The sequence below is a fragment of the Lacerta agilis genome, chromosome 7, assembly GCF_009819535.1.
Source record: "Lacerta agilis isolate rLacAgi1 chromosome 7, rLacAgi1.pri, whole genome shotgun sequence".
Taxonomy (NCBI): domain Eukaryota; kingdom Metazoa; phylum Chordata; class Lepidosauria; order Squamata; family Lacertidae; genus Lacerta; species Lacerta agilis.
In genome coordinates, this window is record NC_046318.1 from 4,738,726 (window position 1) to 4,752,530 (window position 13,805).

General features: G+C 42.2%; 1 protein-coding gene across 1 annotated transcript; it reads left to right on the forward strand.

The window, feature by feature from the left end:
• Positions 1–2,278: 2,278 nt before the first annotated feature.
• On the forward strand, positions 2,279–8,519 carry LOC117049622 (protocadherin-16-like). Its single transcript, XM_033154422.1, has 3 exons — positions 2,279–4,955; positions 5,665–8,021; positions 8,505–8,519. The coding sequence occupies exons 1-3, from the start codon at positions 2,492–2,494 to the stop codon at positions 8,517–8,519; spliced, it is 4,836 nt and encodes a 1,611-aa protein (XP_033010313.1). The 5' UTR covers positions 2,279–2,491.
• The last annotated feature ends 5,286 nt before the right edge of the window (positions 8,520–13,805 follow it).

The window sequence follows — 13,805 nt, forward strand, 5'->3', positions numbered from 1 at the left end:
TATGTTGATTCCCTTCCCCTGTTTTTAAGATTGCAAGTTTGTGACTGCAAATTGCAGTTTTTAAAGTTGTAATTTGTTCAGTTCAAATTTGGCCAGAACAGTTTACCTTGGTTAATATATAATTGACACTTTTGTTTACAGAAGGGGAAAAGACAGTTGATTCAAATGTTAGTCTTCTGGGTGTGCAGTTGTCTAATTGGTTAATTGATTAGTTGTATAGACAGAAAAGAGTGACAAATTTGGGGAGAGGTCTTTAGCAAGTTCTTCACAGTAGGTTAGGTACTTAAGAATTCATGCATTGACTTGTGTAGGCAAAAAGAGTATCCAGACATAGATATTGCAACAAATGAATTTGGAAAGTAGTCAAAATTAATGTCAGTTAATAGAATAGGCCTATCGCCCCATCCTTGAAGGGCCAAATTTGACAGGTGGGTGGGGCCACCCATCTGTCAATCACCTGTCACCATGTGACATCAGGGGGTTGTTGGGACTCCAAAGCACACTGTGGGGCTGTTTGAAAGTCCTTACACAAACTGCTCTTCAGTTTTCATAGGTTTGAAGAGCAGTGCAGGGCTGCTTGCAAAAGTGCTTTCAAATAGCCCATTGTCTTGCACCTCAAGTATAGAGTTCTTTCCTCTGACTCTCCCACACTCTACAGGTGTGGACTTGGCAGTCACACTTAATGCACTGCAAAAAATAGGTGCAATGATGCTTGACATAGTGACTTTTGCTGATTTTTATACGAAGGAGCTGGATGTTCTTCGTTAGGAGTTTGTTTTCTGCCTGGTTCTATTGCTGTTCCTGCAGGCATCGGCTATGCAGGCAGAAACAAACAAACAAGACAAATAAGGAGACGTGCAATAGAGGGAGTGAGCAATGTATTTCCATTGCTTTCTGAGTCTGATCAAGGCTGTCAATATATAGTTCTCCTTTGCAAACACTTTAATGACATCGCTTCCAGTCAGGTGAGGGGGAAGAAGGACATGCCCCCTTCCAGATTCAACTCTGACCATCATTTCTTAAGGCAACAGATCACTTGTACTCGGCCATCTCTTTAGTTATGGAAAGACTCAACCTCCCAGGGAATCTGCAAGCTTAAGATTGTCCAACCAGGTCATCATCTTCTGCAGAATACTCTTACAGCTATAAAATAATGGGGATGGAGAGAATCACCAAAACCAATTTAGTTCAACTCCAATTCTGTAACACTGTTAAACAAACAAACATACATAAGCAAGAGACATTTCTGACCTTCAAGGGGTTATTTATTGTTGTAACATCTTTCTGTGAATGTGATTCTAGCTTTCTGGAACCATTAATTATATATATTTTACCAGCCATTTGAATAATAAAAGGAAATCTGGTTTTGAGACCTGATAAGGACTAGTGATGACTACGTCTAGATTTCTTTGGTGGAAAGACATACTCCCCATCTTTTTGTTATCAATATGTATTGGATTAATATTGCTACTTCCACTGTGGATATTATGCAAGAATGCTATGGTCCAATTTGGATTTCATATGTTTCAATTGTGATTTTTATTTGAATTTTTTTTAACGTATGTTCTATTTATATAAGTTGAGCAGATTTCACACACACCCCTCAGAATTAGATCTATGAGGCTGGCAGGGTCATTGATTCCACCCTCTCCCCACCCTTTAACAAGCTACTGAATCACTTAAGAAGCTGATTTTGAAATTAAGGACGGTTTCAAAACTTGTTTGTAAACCGGCATGCAAGACAGGTGCTCAGGTGGAAGGGGAGCAAAAAAATAATCCACTTGGTTAGCATTATTCTATCCCCCCCCCCCCGCAACCGCTGACCTTATGTTAGTTCAGAATTATAAAATATTATTATGGAAAATATTATGATTTTTCATCCACATAGCTAACAGAAAAACACCTTAATCGTTTTATGTTATAAGTGGTCTGCCAATAAAGGAGAGATAAGTCTAAATTTACCACTTTTGTAGTAATCGGAGTGTATTTGAATGCTTTATTCTTTGTATCCAGAATGGGACACTTTGAAAACTGAATGCAAGGCACTCTGTCAGTCAGTCCCAGCAATCTTCATGTGGGTGAGATATATATATAGAGAGAGGGGGGGAGTGAGAGAGAGAGGGAGAGAGAGAGAGTTAATAGACTACATGTTAGAAAACCTAAGGATTTCTAGGTCTCCTAAAAGATCTGTGTAGGTTGGCAAGTGGTAACATTCATGGAGTTGTATCACAATTCCAACACAAGGTGGTGCTATTACACAACACAGATCATATTATCAGAGAGCAAGTGCTCTCCCAAAGAGCTGCAGCCATTAGACAAAGCAATCTTAAAAAGAAAGGGCATATGCTGATTACAATCCAAAGGAACAGACCTCTGCATCTGTTTCAAAACAGCTAAGGACGGATTGGCCTTGAAGGTGTGTAACTCATGAAAGGAAACTCTGGACAGATACATCTCCTAATGTGAACTGGCTGGAAGTGAAGCTGGAACAATGGAAGTGCACAAAAGGCAAGTTTTGAGTTTGGTTCTTTATTTCTGCATGCGTATTGCAATGTGTGAACCCATCCTCTATTCAGTGCCAGAGGAAAAGAAAAGTGGGTCTCTAGTAGCTAATGTCCTGAAAGATTTGAAAGTGGATGCAGAGGAACTTTTCGCTCGGAGAGCCCAGCTGGTTTCTAAGAGCTCCAAGCAGTATTTCCATCTGGATCCACATTCTGGTGATTTGATATTAAAGGACAAAATAGACCGAGAGTCTCTGTGTGGTCAGAATGATCCTTGTCTTCTGTTTTCTGAAATTGTGCTTGAAAACCCATTGCAGCTGCAGAGAATCAAAGTTCAAATACAAGATGTCAATGATAACACCCCTAAATTCTCAAAAATGAAATTCATTTTTGAAATACCTGAGCAGGTACCAGTGAACACTCGATTCCCTTTGGAGAGAGCGCAGGATTCAGATATAGGAGAAAATGCTGTACAAAATTACACGCTTAGTCCGAATGAACATTTTAGACTGGATGTCCAAAGACACATTGATGGAAGCAAATATATAGAACTGGTATTGGAGAAGCAGTTAGATCGTGAGGTGAATCCACAGATTACCCTAATTCTGTCAGCTGTTGATGGAGGGATCCCCAAAAGAACAGGAACAGTGCGAATAATCATTGATGTTCTGGATACCAATGATAATTTCCCTCAATTTGAACAATCTACATACAAAGTGAAGTTAACGGAAAACACCCCTTTGGAAACGCTGATCACAAAAGTGGAAGCCACTGACAGAGATCTTGGTTCCTTTGCTCAACTCACTTATTCATTCAGTGAAGTACCAGAAGGTGTGCTAAGATCATTCAACTTAAACAAAAACACTGGGGAAATTACCATTTCAGGGACAATTGATTATGAAGAAAACAGAAATTATGATCTGCGCATCAAAGCCACAGATGGAGGGGGCCTTTCTGCTTACTGTAAAGTCATTGTAGAGATTGAGGATGAGAATGACAATGCTCCAGAGATTACCATCACATCCATCACCAGTCCCTTACCTGAGGACTCTCCCCCAGACACAGTGGTGGCCCTCTTCAGTGTCACAGATGTGGACTCTGGAGACAGTGGCAAAACTGCCTGCACCACGGAAGTAAACCTGCCATTTGTGCTCAAACCAACAGAGAACAACTATTATCAGCTGGTGACCCAACAACCACTGGACCGAGAACAAGCTTCTGAGTATAATATCACCATCACAGCCACTGACAGAGGCTCTCCCAGACTCACTTCCACAAGAATACTTCATGTTCAAATCTCAGATGTCAATGACAACCCTCCAGTGTTTGAAAAGCCATTCTATGAAATGCAGTTAAGAGAAAACAATATTCCTGGTCTTCTGATCGATTCGGTCCATGCTGTTGATCTGGACACAGCGCAGAATGCCAAAGTGACCTACTCGCTTTTGCCTGGGAAGGTCAATGATGGCCCCACATCCTCTTACATCTCCATCAACTCTGAAACGGGGAACCTGTATGCCATTCGGTCTCTGGATTATGAGGAAGTAAAAGATTTCCATGTGACGGTGAGGGCTGTGGATTCAGGTTCCCCTCCACTGAGCTCAGAAGTTACGATCCGCGTTCAGGTCGTGGATGAAAATGACAATGCCCCCTTCATCCTCTACCCTCTCCAGAATGGCACTTCCCCCTCGAACGACCTGGTTCCCCGAGGGGCAGAGACTGGCTACCTGGTCACCAAGGTGGTGGCTGTGGACAGGGATTCTGCTCAGAACTCTTGGCTTTCCTATCAGCTGCTGAAGGCCACAGAGCCGGGTCTGTTCACGGTGGGGGCCCAGAATGGAGAAGTGACCACCCTGAGACCAGTCAGCAACCGAGACGGCTTCAAGCAGAATCTGATTGTGGTGGTCCGAGACAACGGCCATCCTCCCCAGTCCACCTCTGCCACGCTCAGAATCCTTCTAGTGGACGGCTTCTCTGACCCTTATCTGAAAAGTGTGGCTCTCCCAAAGGAGGAAACAGCGGAGGAGGAAGACCCCAGCCTGACTATGTATTTGATCATCTGCTTGGCTGCCATCTCAAGCATCTTTCTCATTTCTATTGTGGCGTTTATTGTAATCAAGATGCAGAAACGGGAAAAGTTCATAGGGACCTACAACTCTGCAGCCAATTTCCCTGTGGGACCAGATTCCCAGGAGAACCCTGTGGATTCTGGTGCTGGATCTCTATCTCAGGCTTACAACTATGAGGTGTGCTTAGCTGGTGGGTCTCTGAACAGCGAGTTCCGGTTTCTCAGGCCCCTATTTCCTGTTTTCTCTGTGGAGCCTCCTAACACTCAGGTGAATCCAAGGAGTTCCAATGATTCTGAGGGAGTCCCCAGTCATGCAGGTGAAAGTCAACATATCCTCCAGGTGAGTGTAGCATTTGAATCCCTTCTGTATGATTTCATTTCAAACTGTATTCAAACTGTATACATCCAGAGGAAAATCAACATATGTTTCAGGTGAGAATTTTGCTTATATAGCTTTCATATATTCAATTTTTAGATGTGTAATATTGGAAAAAATACAAAGCTCTATTGGGAATTATTTATGCCATGGTCCTACATTGCTTAAATATTATTCTCATAATACATTATCTCTGTGGGAGTCGGAGGTAATTCACCATAACTTGGAGGCATTATAACTGTTTGTTGCATCAATAGTATTTTAAGTAGGAGAAAAGTGGATTTTGCTACAGGTAATTGTAATTGCAGCTCTGTGACAGGTAAACCACACTTCCTAGGATTATTTGAGGGAAAGCAATATGGTGTGTATGTGAGGCCTTCGAATTTTAGCAAACATTGAATGAAAAGCATTGTCCTAGTTATCATTTCATTACACATCCACATGGTGGCAGTATGCACAAACACATCATGTGGAACTCAGAATTTTATTTTCTAAAGAAACCTCTGCAACAAGAAGACAGCCAGTTTTTGTCTATGATGAAGAAATAAAAGCCTGCAGCACCAAATTTATTTCACCAGCAGCAGAGATTATCATTGGATGTCTGTCAGAAAGATCATTTTTTTGGCCAGATATTGAAGAGGCAGATTCTTGAACCATGGGAGACTACTGCAGAAGGGAACAAGGTCTGTATTTTTTGCTTTTCCTTTGTCTTCCTGCAGCATTAAGTATATCACTCCACTATTCTGTGCCAGAAGAAAAGAAGAGGGGGTCTTTGGTGGCTAATGTGCTGGAGGATCTGAAACTGGGAACAGGGGATCTCTCTGTTCGTAGAGCCCAGCTAGTGTCCAAAGACACTAAGCAATATTTCCACCTTAATACTCACTCTGGGAATCTGTTGATAAATGATAAAATAGATAGAGAAGTTTTGTGTGACCAGACTGATCCTTGCTTACTTCTCTCACAAATTGTGCTGGAAAACCCATTAGAGCTCTACAGTATTGTAGTCAAGATAGAAGATGTGAATGACAATGTTCCCAAATTCTCTACAAAGGAATTTGATCTGGAAATTCCCGAGAATGTTCCCACAAATACACAATTCCCCTTGGAATCTGCCCAAGATGAGGATCTAGGGAGAAATAACATCCAAAACTACAAGCTCAGCCCCAATGAACATTTCCGGCTTGATGTTAAAAGTGATGAGGATGGAAGCAAGTATGTGGATCTTGTCCTGGAGAAGCCACTGGACAGGGAGAAGGAGCCACACTTTGGACTGACTCTCACAGCTGTGGATGGAGGGGAACCACAAAGAACAGGCACAGTTCAAATAAATATTCACGTTCTTGACAACAATGACAACTTTCCTCAGTTTACCCAGTCTGAATACAAAACTAAGTTAAAAGAAAACAGCCCACAGGGCACTCTGGTCTTCAAAGTGGAAGCTACAGATTTGGATTTTGGTTCAAATGCACAGATCACCTACTCATTCCAACGAGTGCCTGAAAAAATATACAATTTGTTTCACTTAAATGAAATCATGGGGGAAATCACTGTTTTAGGTCAAGTGGATTTTGAAAAAGAAACCAGGTATGACATGAAAATTAGAGCAACAGATGGAGGGGGTCTTTCAGGGCACTGCAAGGTTTTGGTAGATGTTGAAGACGTGAATGACAATGTCCCTGAAGTGTCTGTCATATCCATCACTGACATCATACAAGAAGACTCTCCTCTGGACACAGTGGTGGCCCTCTTCAGTGTCACAGATCGAGACTCTGGTGATAATGGCAGAACCGTGTGCTCTGTGGAGACAAACCTTCCCTTTGTCTTAAAACCCACGATGGATAACTATTACCAACTTCTGGTCCAAAGCTCACTGGACAGAGAGAAAGTCTCAGAATATAATATCACCATCACAGCTGTTGACCAGGGCTCTCCTAGGCTCACTTCAACAAGAATTATTAACATTCAGATCTCAGATGTCAATGACAACCCTCCAGTATTTGAAAAGTCTTCATGTGAAATGCAGATACGGGAAAACAATATTCCAGGTCTGCTCCTTGGCTCAGTCCATGCTGCTGATCTGGACACTGAGAAGAATGCCAAGGTCACCTACTCCCTTTTGCCTGGGAAGGTCACTGATGGCCTTGTTGCCTCTTACATCTCTGTCAACTCTGAAAGCGGAAATCTGTATGCCCTCCAATCTCTGGATTACGAGCAGATCAAAGATTTCAAAGTGACGGTGAGGGCGACAGATGGAGGGTCTCCTCCCCTCAGCTCAGAAGTTACTGTCCGAGTCGTAATCATAGACGAAAACGACAACGCTCCCTTCTTCCTCTACCCTCTTCAGAACAGCACATCCCCCTGCAATGAGCTGGTCCCCAAGTCGGTGGAGGCCGGCTACCTGGTCACCAAGGTGGTGGCTGTGGATGGAGATTCTGGCCAGAACTCGTGGCTTTCCTATGAGCTGCTGAAGGCCACAGACCCTGGTCTTTTCAGCATAGGAGCCCAGAATGGGGAAGTGAGAACCAGGAGAGCCCTGACCGAGCGAGACACCAGCAAGCAGAGACTCATGATAGTGGTGAGGGACAACGGGCTCCCTCCCCAGAGCAGCACTGCAATGCTCCATGTCCTTCCTGTGGGTGGCTTTTCGGATCCTCATATGAAGGCTGTGGAGGTCAGTAAAGAGGAACACGAAGAAGATGGGACCTTGACCTTGTATTTGGTGATCTGCCTGGCTGCAGTCTCCTTTGTGTTCCTCGTCTGCATTGTTTCCTTTGCTGCTCTCAAGATCTGCAGGAGGGATCCCAGGGAAAGTTTTATCGCTGCCCCTCCTCACTTCCCACCTGCCAGACCCGACATCCCAGAGAACTGTGGCGATTCTCAGAGCGGGTCGCTTTCCAGGAGTTACCACTACGATGTTTGCTTAACCGGCGGGTCCTTAAGCAGCGAGTTCAGGTTCCTCAGGCCCCTCATTCCTGTTTTTTCTGTGGGGGACCCAAACCTCAATGTGAACCAGACCCCTCCTTCTGCTTCCCAAGATATTCCTGACCAGGCGGTGAAAACAGAATCAAGGAAAGAGGTGAGAAAGAAGCTTTCGGTTTGTTTGTTGGTTTGTTTTTTGTTGGTTTTAAATATCAATCTCAGTATACCAAAAACATCAAAACAGGTCACGATGACTTTAGGAATGCTTGTTGCTTGGTAATCTATCACATCTGATATTTGTTTCTGTCTCCTTACACTGCTTTGTATTGGTTACCTATACAGTGGCTACAGAGAGAGGCTCAGTTTTAACATGGACTTCTTATTCCATATCTACTTTCTGCAGCTCTGTCCTACTGCTCCTTTGCTGTCTCAGTTTCTTTCCCTGTTCTGTGGTGTTCTTTGCTAACAGAAGAGCCCTGCTGTTTCCACATTCAGTGTGAGGTGGTTCCTCCCCACAGCCCACTGTCCCTTTCATTCTTCATCTCGATTTTCCATTGTTCCGTTTCTTCTTCCATCTATCATTTACTCAATTCCCTTTCCTTCAAGCCCATTTATATTCTCCATCTTTGTTCATTTTTAGGGTCCTGTCTGTTAGTTCCTGCATTGTGGGTCTCTGCACTAAAACTGGCTTGAGAGTCAGACTTCATGCATAATCAGAATTGTTGCATGTACACCAGGGTGTCACTCTCTTATAGAAGAAATTAATAAAGCATGGATGATGTTGATGTCCATTTCTTTAACTGCCCATGTGTATTTATTTACCTTTTTTGACCTGCTGTTCATCTTGAAAGGCACCAAGAGTGACTTATGTGTAATCAGCACCCAAAACACAAAGGAGAGGGAAGTGAGGAGAAAGCAAACACAGGCAAGAGTTGGAAAGACCACAACATTCTTTTAATGACCAGCTTGGGGAAGAGGAAAAAGGAGCCACATGGAGTTTTTGGAGTATTTTGGCTTTCCTCCTCTCCCACAGCTTCAGCCTGAAGGATCAGGGTTCCCACATACATGTTAACAGGTGTTTTTAAATCCAGGTGTGTTATCTAAATATTTTCTGCAGCAGTTATTTCTGCTGCACACGTTTACTGTTTCTTGAAGAAATATGCTGTCCTATATTTTTTCTGGTTTTGGTAGTCCCGCCAGTCCTTTCAACCAATGTGTGAGTTTCCTCTTATTCTCTGTCTAAAATGACATTTGAGCACAGCACCTCCACCAGATTAGTCACCAAGGCAAATGACAGTTTATCGACTTAATAATCAACCTTGTGCGCAGCAGAGAATTTCTCAAGCTAAAATTGCCTTTCCCTTGCAATAGCCTTGCTCTGCACCTGCATTTCAGGAGTGGCCAGACTCTTATTGAAATACTGCAGGACTAAATCCACAAGGATGGTAATATTGCAGGCTACCAACGGCTATCTGTTTCTACAGCTTTTCTATTACATTGCTTCTTGAAGATAGCATTTATTGGTTGTTTCATTGTTGGGTCTCATCTGGACATCTGGGGACTTTAAGGAAAGAAATATGGCTTCACAGGGCCGTTCACATATTCACTCAAGGCTTTCACGGCAAAGTTTACTTTCTCAGGCTTAGACAGTAATCCTTAGGGGAACTTTTTTCAGCTCAAGGGCCATATTTCCTTCTGGACCACCTTCCAAGGGCCACGTGCCAGTGCTGGGCCGGGCCAGAAGCAAAAGTGGGCGGAGCAATAAATGTAATTTTTACCTTCCTCAAGTCTAGTTTCTAAACACACTTAGACATTCCTCAACCCATGCAAGCATCAAGATCAGAATTCACGGGCATACTCCAGTCAAGCAAAAGACTTGAGCAACAAAGTTGGGCCAGGGAGGGTTATGGCCTGTGGATAAGAGGTGTGGTCAAACAGAGGGGCTTGGAGGGCTGTGTTTGGTCTCTGTGCCTGAGGTTCCCCAGCCCTCTGCTAGATGAATAAGACTGGCCTCCATTGGAGAAGGAAACGAGAAATAAACTGCCTCCCTCCTTTCTTGGTGCAGCCTTCTTTTGGTTATGTTAGCATAAAAGTTCTCATTAATAGCTGATAGGAAAACTGTATTCCAGATGGTTTCTATTGTGCTAATAATGTTCTGCTTGCAACTTAACTTGGCATATACTGGAAAGCATCCAGCATCATGAGGAACACTCTCAGGCTGGATCTACACTGATCTGAGAAAACGCTAAAAAAAACCCAGCACAACGTAATATAGCTCTCAACGCAATTTCCCATTAATGATGGATTGCTGCTCTACAATGCCCTCTGGTGTCACATTTTTATAATGAATTTTTGACGTTATAACTGACCAGTGTAGATTAGTCCTCAGTCTACATACTGTTTAGTTAGAAAGGTATCTTAAAGTGGGCAACTATAAATCAGCAAAAATATGATTAAACATGACTGCACTTAAAGTACACTATATAAAAACCAGCAGCAAAAGAAACTGGAGGAAAGATTATGGATTTATTTAGACAATTTATATACAGCTTAATGTAAAAACAAAACAAAAAGAAATAATACAATTTGAATGGCATGGGGGGAGGGTATTCCAGAGGGTCAGTGCCACTGTGGAGAAGGCTCATTTCTGCAATATTGCAAGGCAGCAATGCACTGGCCATGGATTAGAAGAATAATAACCCAGAAACAAACCAGTAACCAATACAGTTCATTAAGAGCAGGGAATACATGTATAATAAATGGAAGGACAGGTAACCAAGGATGAACACAGGCAAGTAGCTCTGAATTCTAGGAGGAGTTGTCAGGAAAGCTGATGCTATGAAGGAGCTGAGGCTGATGAGGGAGAAAAGGCACTCTTCCAGGTAAGGATGGTGAAATGGTAACAGATGACAAAGAAAAGGCAGAACTGTTCATATCCTGTTTTGCATTTATCTTCTCCCAAAAGGTGAACTGTGTCCAACCCTACATAAGCAACAGGACTGATGGGTGGGGTGCAGGATTGCAGTTCAAGATAGATTAGGAGTTGGTCAAGGATTACCTAGTTGTATTAAATTAGTTCAAGTCTTCAGGGACAGATGAATTGCTGATAATCTTTCAGAAATTCTCTGTCTATCAACAGTGAGAAATTTTAGAGAGCAGGTGAGTTGTTACAGGCCTGGAGACAGGCAAATGTCACTCCAGTCTTTAAAAAAAGGGGGGATCTGGGAAATTTGAGACTATTCCATCTGACTTTGATTATAAGGAAAATATTAGAAGATTACAAAGAAGTCATTTTCTAAGCATATTGAAAACAATGCGGTGATTAGTAAAAAACAAAAAAACACCACATGGACTTGTTAAAAAGAAATTCTGCTAGATTAATCTCATATCCATTTTATTGGGGTACTAGCTTAGTGAATTTTGTGAATGCTCTGGATGCAATTTGCCTTGACTCCAGGAAAGAATTTAACAAAGTCCATGATCTTTTGGTTAGCAGGTTACATATATGCAAACTAGATGAGTGCTAATCAGTATTTCCTCATCAAGTTAAAGTGCGGTTTTGAGTGGGGGGCAGCAGGGCTCTGTTCTGGGCCAGATACTCTACACTGTGATGTGATATGATATGAATATATTTTATTGAGAAGGTTTCAATTATAAAGAAATAAAGTGATGCAAAGAAAAATAGAAGAAAAGAAAAACAAACAGGCACAAAAATGTGTAGAAAAGATATATGAATATATACAATAAACTACCCCAACACATACATTCTTTTATCAATTTGGTGTCATTATTTGAATACATATGTATATATTAATAGTCTACTACATTTTGTATAAACTCATTCCAAATATTGCCATATTTATCCAAACAAACCTTTATATGAAAGTTATATGAACAAATGGAAGGAATCCTTACCAGATTTGCAGACGGCACAAAATTAAGAAGGGTAGTTAAAACCTCTTAAGACAGGAATAAAATTCTAAATAGCCACGATAGGCAAAAAAACCAAAAACAAATCTAGACAAAATTGGCAATAAATGAATGAATGAATGAAATGCACCTGGAAGATGTCTAGTTTTGCAAATTTGTACATGTTGAAAGAATCTCAGTAATGAAATTCATCACAAGCAGAACATGAGTCAGCAGGACTCTCCTCCAAGACAAAAAATTTTTTCCAACTAATGGGAAGTAGAAGTTCCAGGGTTTTTTTTTTTACTGCACCAGTTAGATCTCACCTGGACTACTAAGTCCAGTTTTGGACACCACACTTTAAGAATAACATAGATAGCCCCCTAGCATTCTGGCAGCATAGATCCATTCTTGTTGGATCTATTTGTTGCAGATACTTTAGCTGTACATCTCCTGCATCAATGAAGGGCTTATACCAGATGATCTACAAGGATCCATCCATCTCTGTGATGCACAGTTCTGTGATACTATGCACACAGTTCCCATTCTGAAGTTTTCCTACTATAAGATTTCCATATAAGATGGGCGATACATGGCTTACATGTGAAAAGGATCCAGGGGTTTTAGTGGGCCACAAGCTTAACATTATGTGTGAAGCAGCAACAAAATAATTTTTTTTTAAAAAAAAGCTAATGCTATTCTAGGCTGCACCAACAGAAGTATAATGTCCAGATCAAGGGAAGTAATAGTACAACTCTATTCTGACTTGTTCAGACCACACTTGGAATACTGTGTCCAGTTCTGGGTGTCACAATTTAAGAAGGATGTTGACCAGCTGGAATGTGTGCAGAGGAGGCCAACCTGTGTGATAAAAGTTCTGGAAACCAAGCTTTATGAGGAATGGTTGAAGGAGCTGGGTATGTTTAGCCTGGAGAAGAAGAGACTGAGAGAAGATGACTGATAGTTGTTGCTGTTTAGTTGTTTTGTTGTGTCCAACTCTTTGTGACCGCATGGACCAGAGCACGCCAGGCACTCCCGTCTTCCACTGCCTCCCGCAGTTTGGTCAAGCTCATGTTGGTAGCTTCAAGAACACTGTCCAACCACCTCGTCCTCTGTCGTCTCCTCCTTGTGCCCTCAATCTTTCCCAACATCAGGGTCTTTTCTAGGGAGTCTTCTCTTCTCATGAGGTGGCCAAAGTACTGGAGCCTCAGCTTCAGGATCTGTCCTTCTAGTGAGCACTCAGGGCTGATTTCTTTAAGAATGGATAGGTTTGATCTTTTTGCAGTCCATGGGACTCTCAAGAGTCTCCTCCAGCACCATAATTCATAAGCATCAATTCTTCGGCCACCAGCCTTCTTTATGGTCCAACTTTCACTTCCATACATCACTACTGGGAAAACCATAGCTTTAACTAAACAGACCTTGTTGGCAAGGTGATGTCTCTGCTTTTTAAGATGCTGTCTAGGTTTGTCATTGCTTTTCTCCCAAGAAGCAGGTGTATTTTAATTTCGGGACTGCTGTCACCATCTGCAGTGATCATGGAACCCAAGTAAGTAAAATCTCTCACTGCCTCCATTTCTCCCCCTTCTATTTGCCTGATAGATGATTGATAGCCATCTTCAAATATCTTAAGGGCTCTTACATGGAAGATGGAGCAAACATTCCAGAGGGTAGGACCTGAACAGATGGCATCAAGTTACAGGAAAGGAGAGTCCAACGAAACATCAGGAAGAACTTTCTGACACAGCCGTTCAACAGTCAGACTCCCTCAAGAGGCTGTGAATTCTGCCTTCCTGGGAGGTTTATAAGCACAGGTTGGATGGCCATCTGTTATGGATGCTTTAGTTGAGATTCCTGCATTGCAGGGCGTTGGACTAGATGATCCTTGGTGTTGCTTCCAACTCTACAATTCTATGATTCCATTATTCTATCCCAAGGGTCAACTAGCCCAATCCCCTCCGGGGTGCAGGAAATATACATCTAAAGTGTATTATAGACAACTCTGATATATAAAATACAAGTTATGAGAATA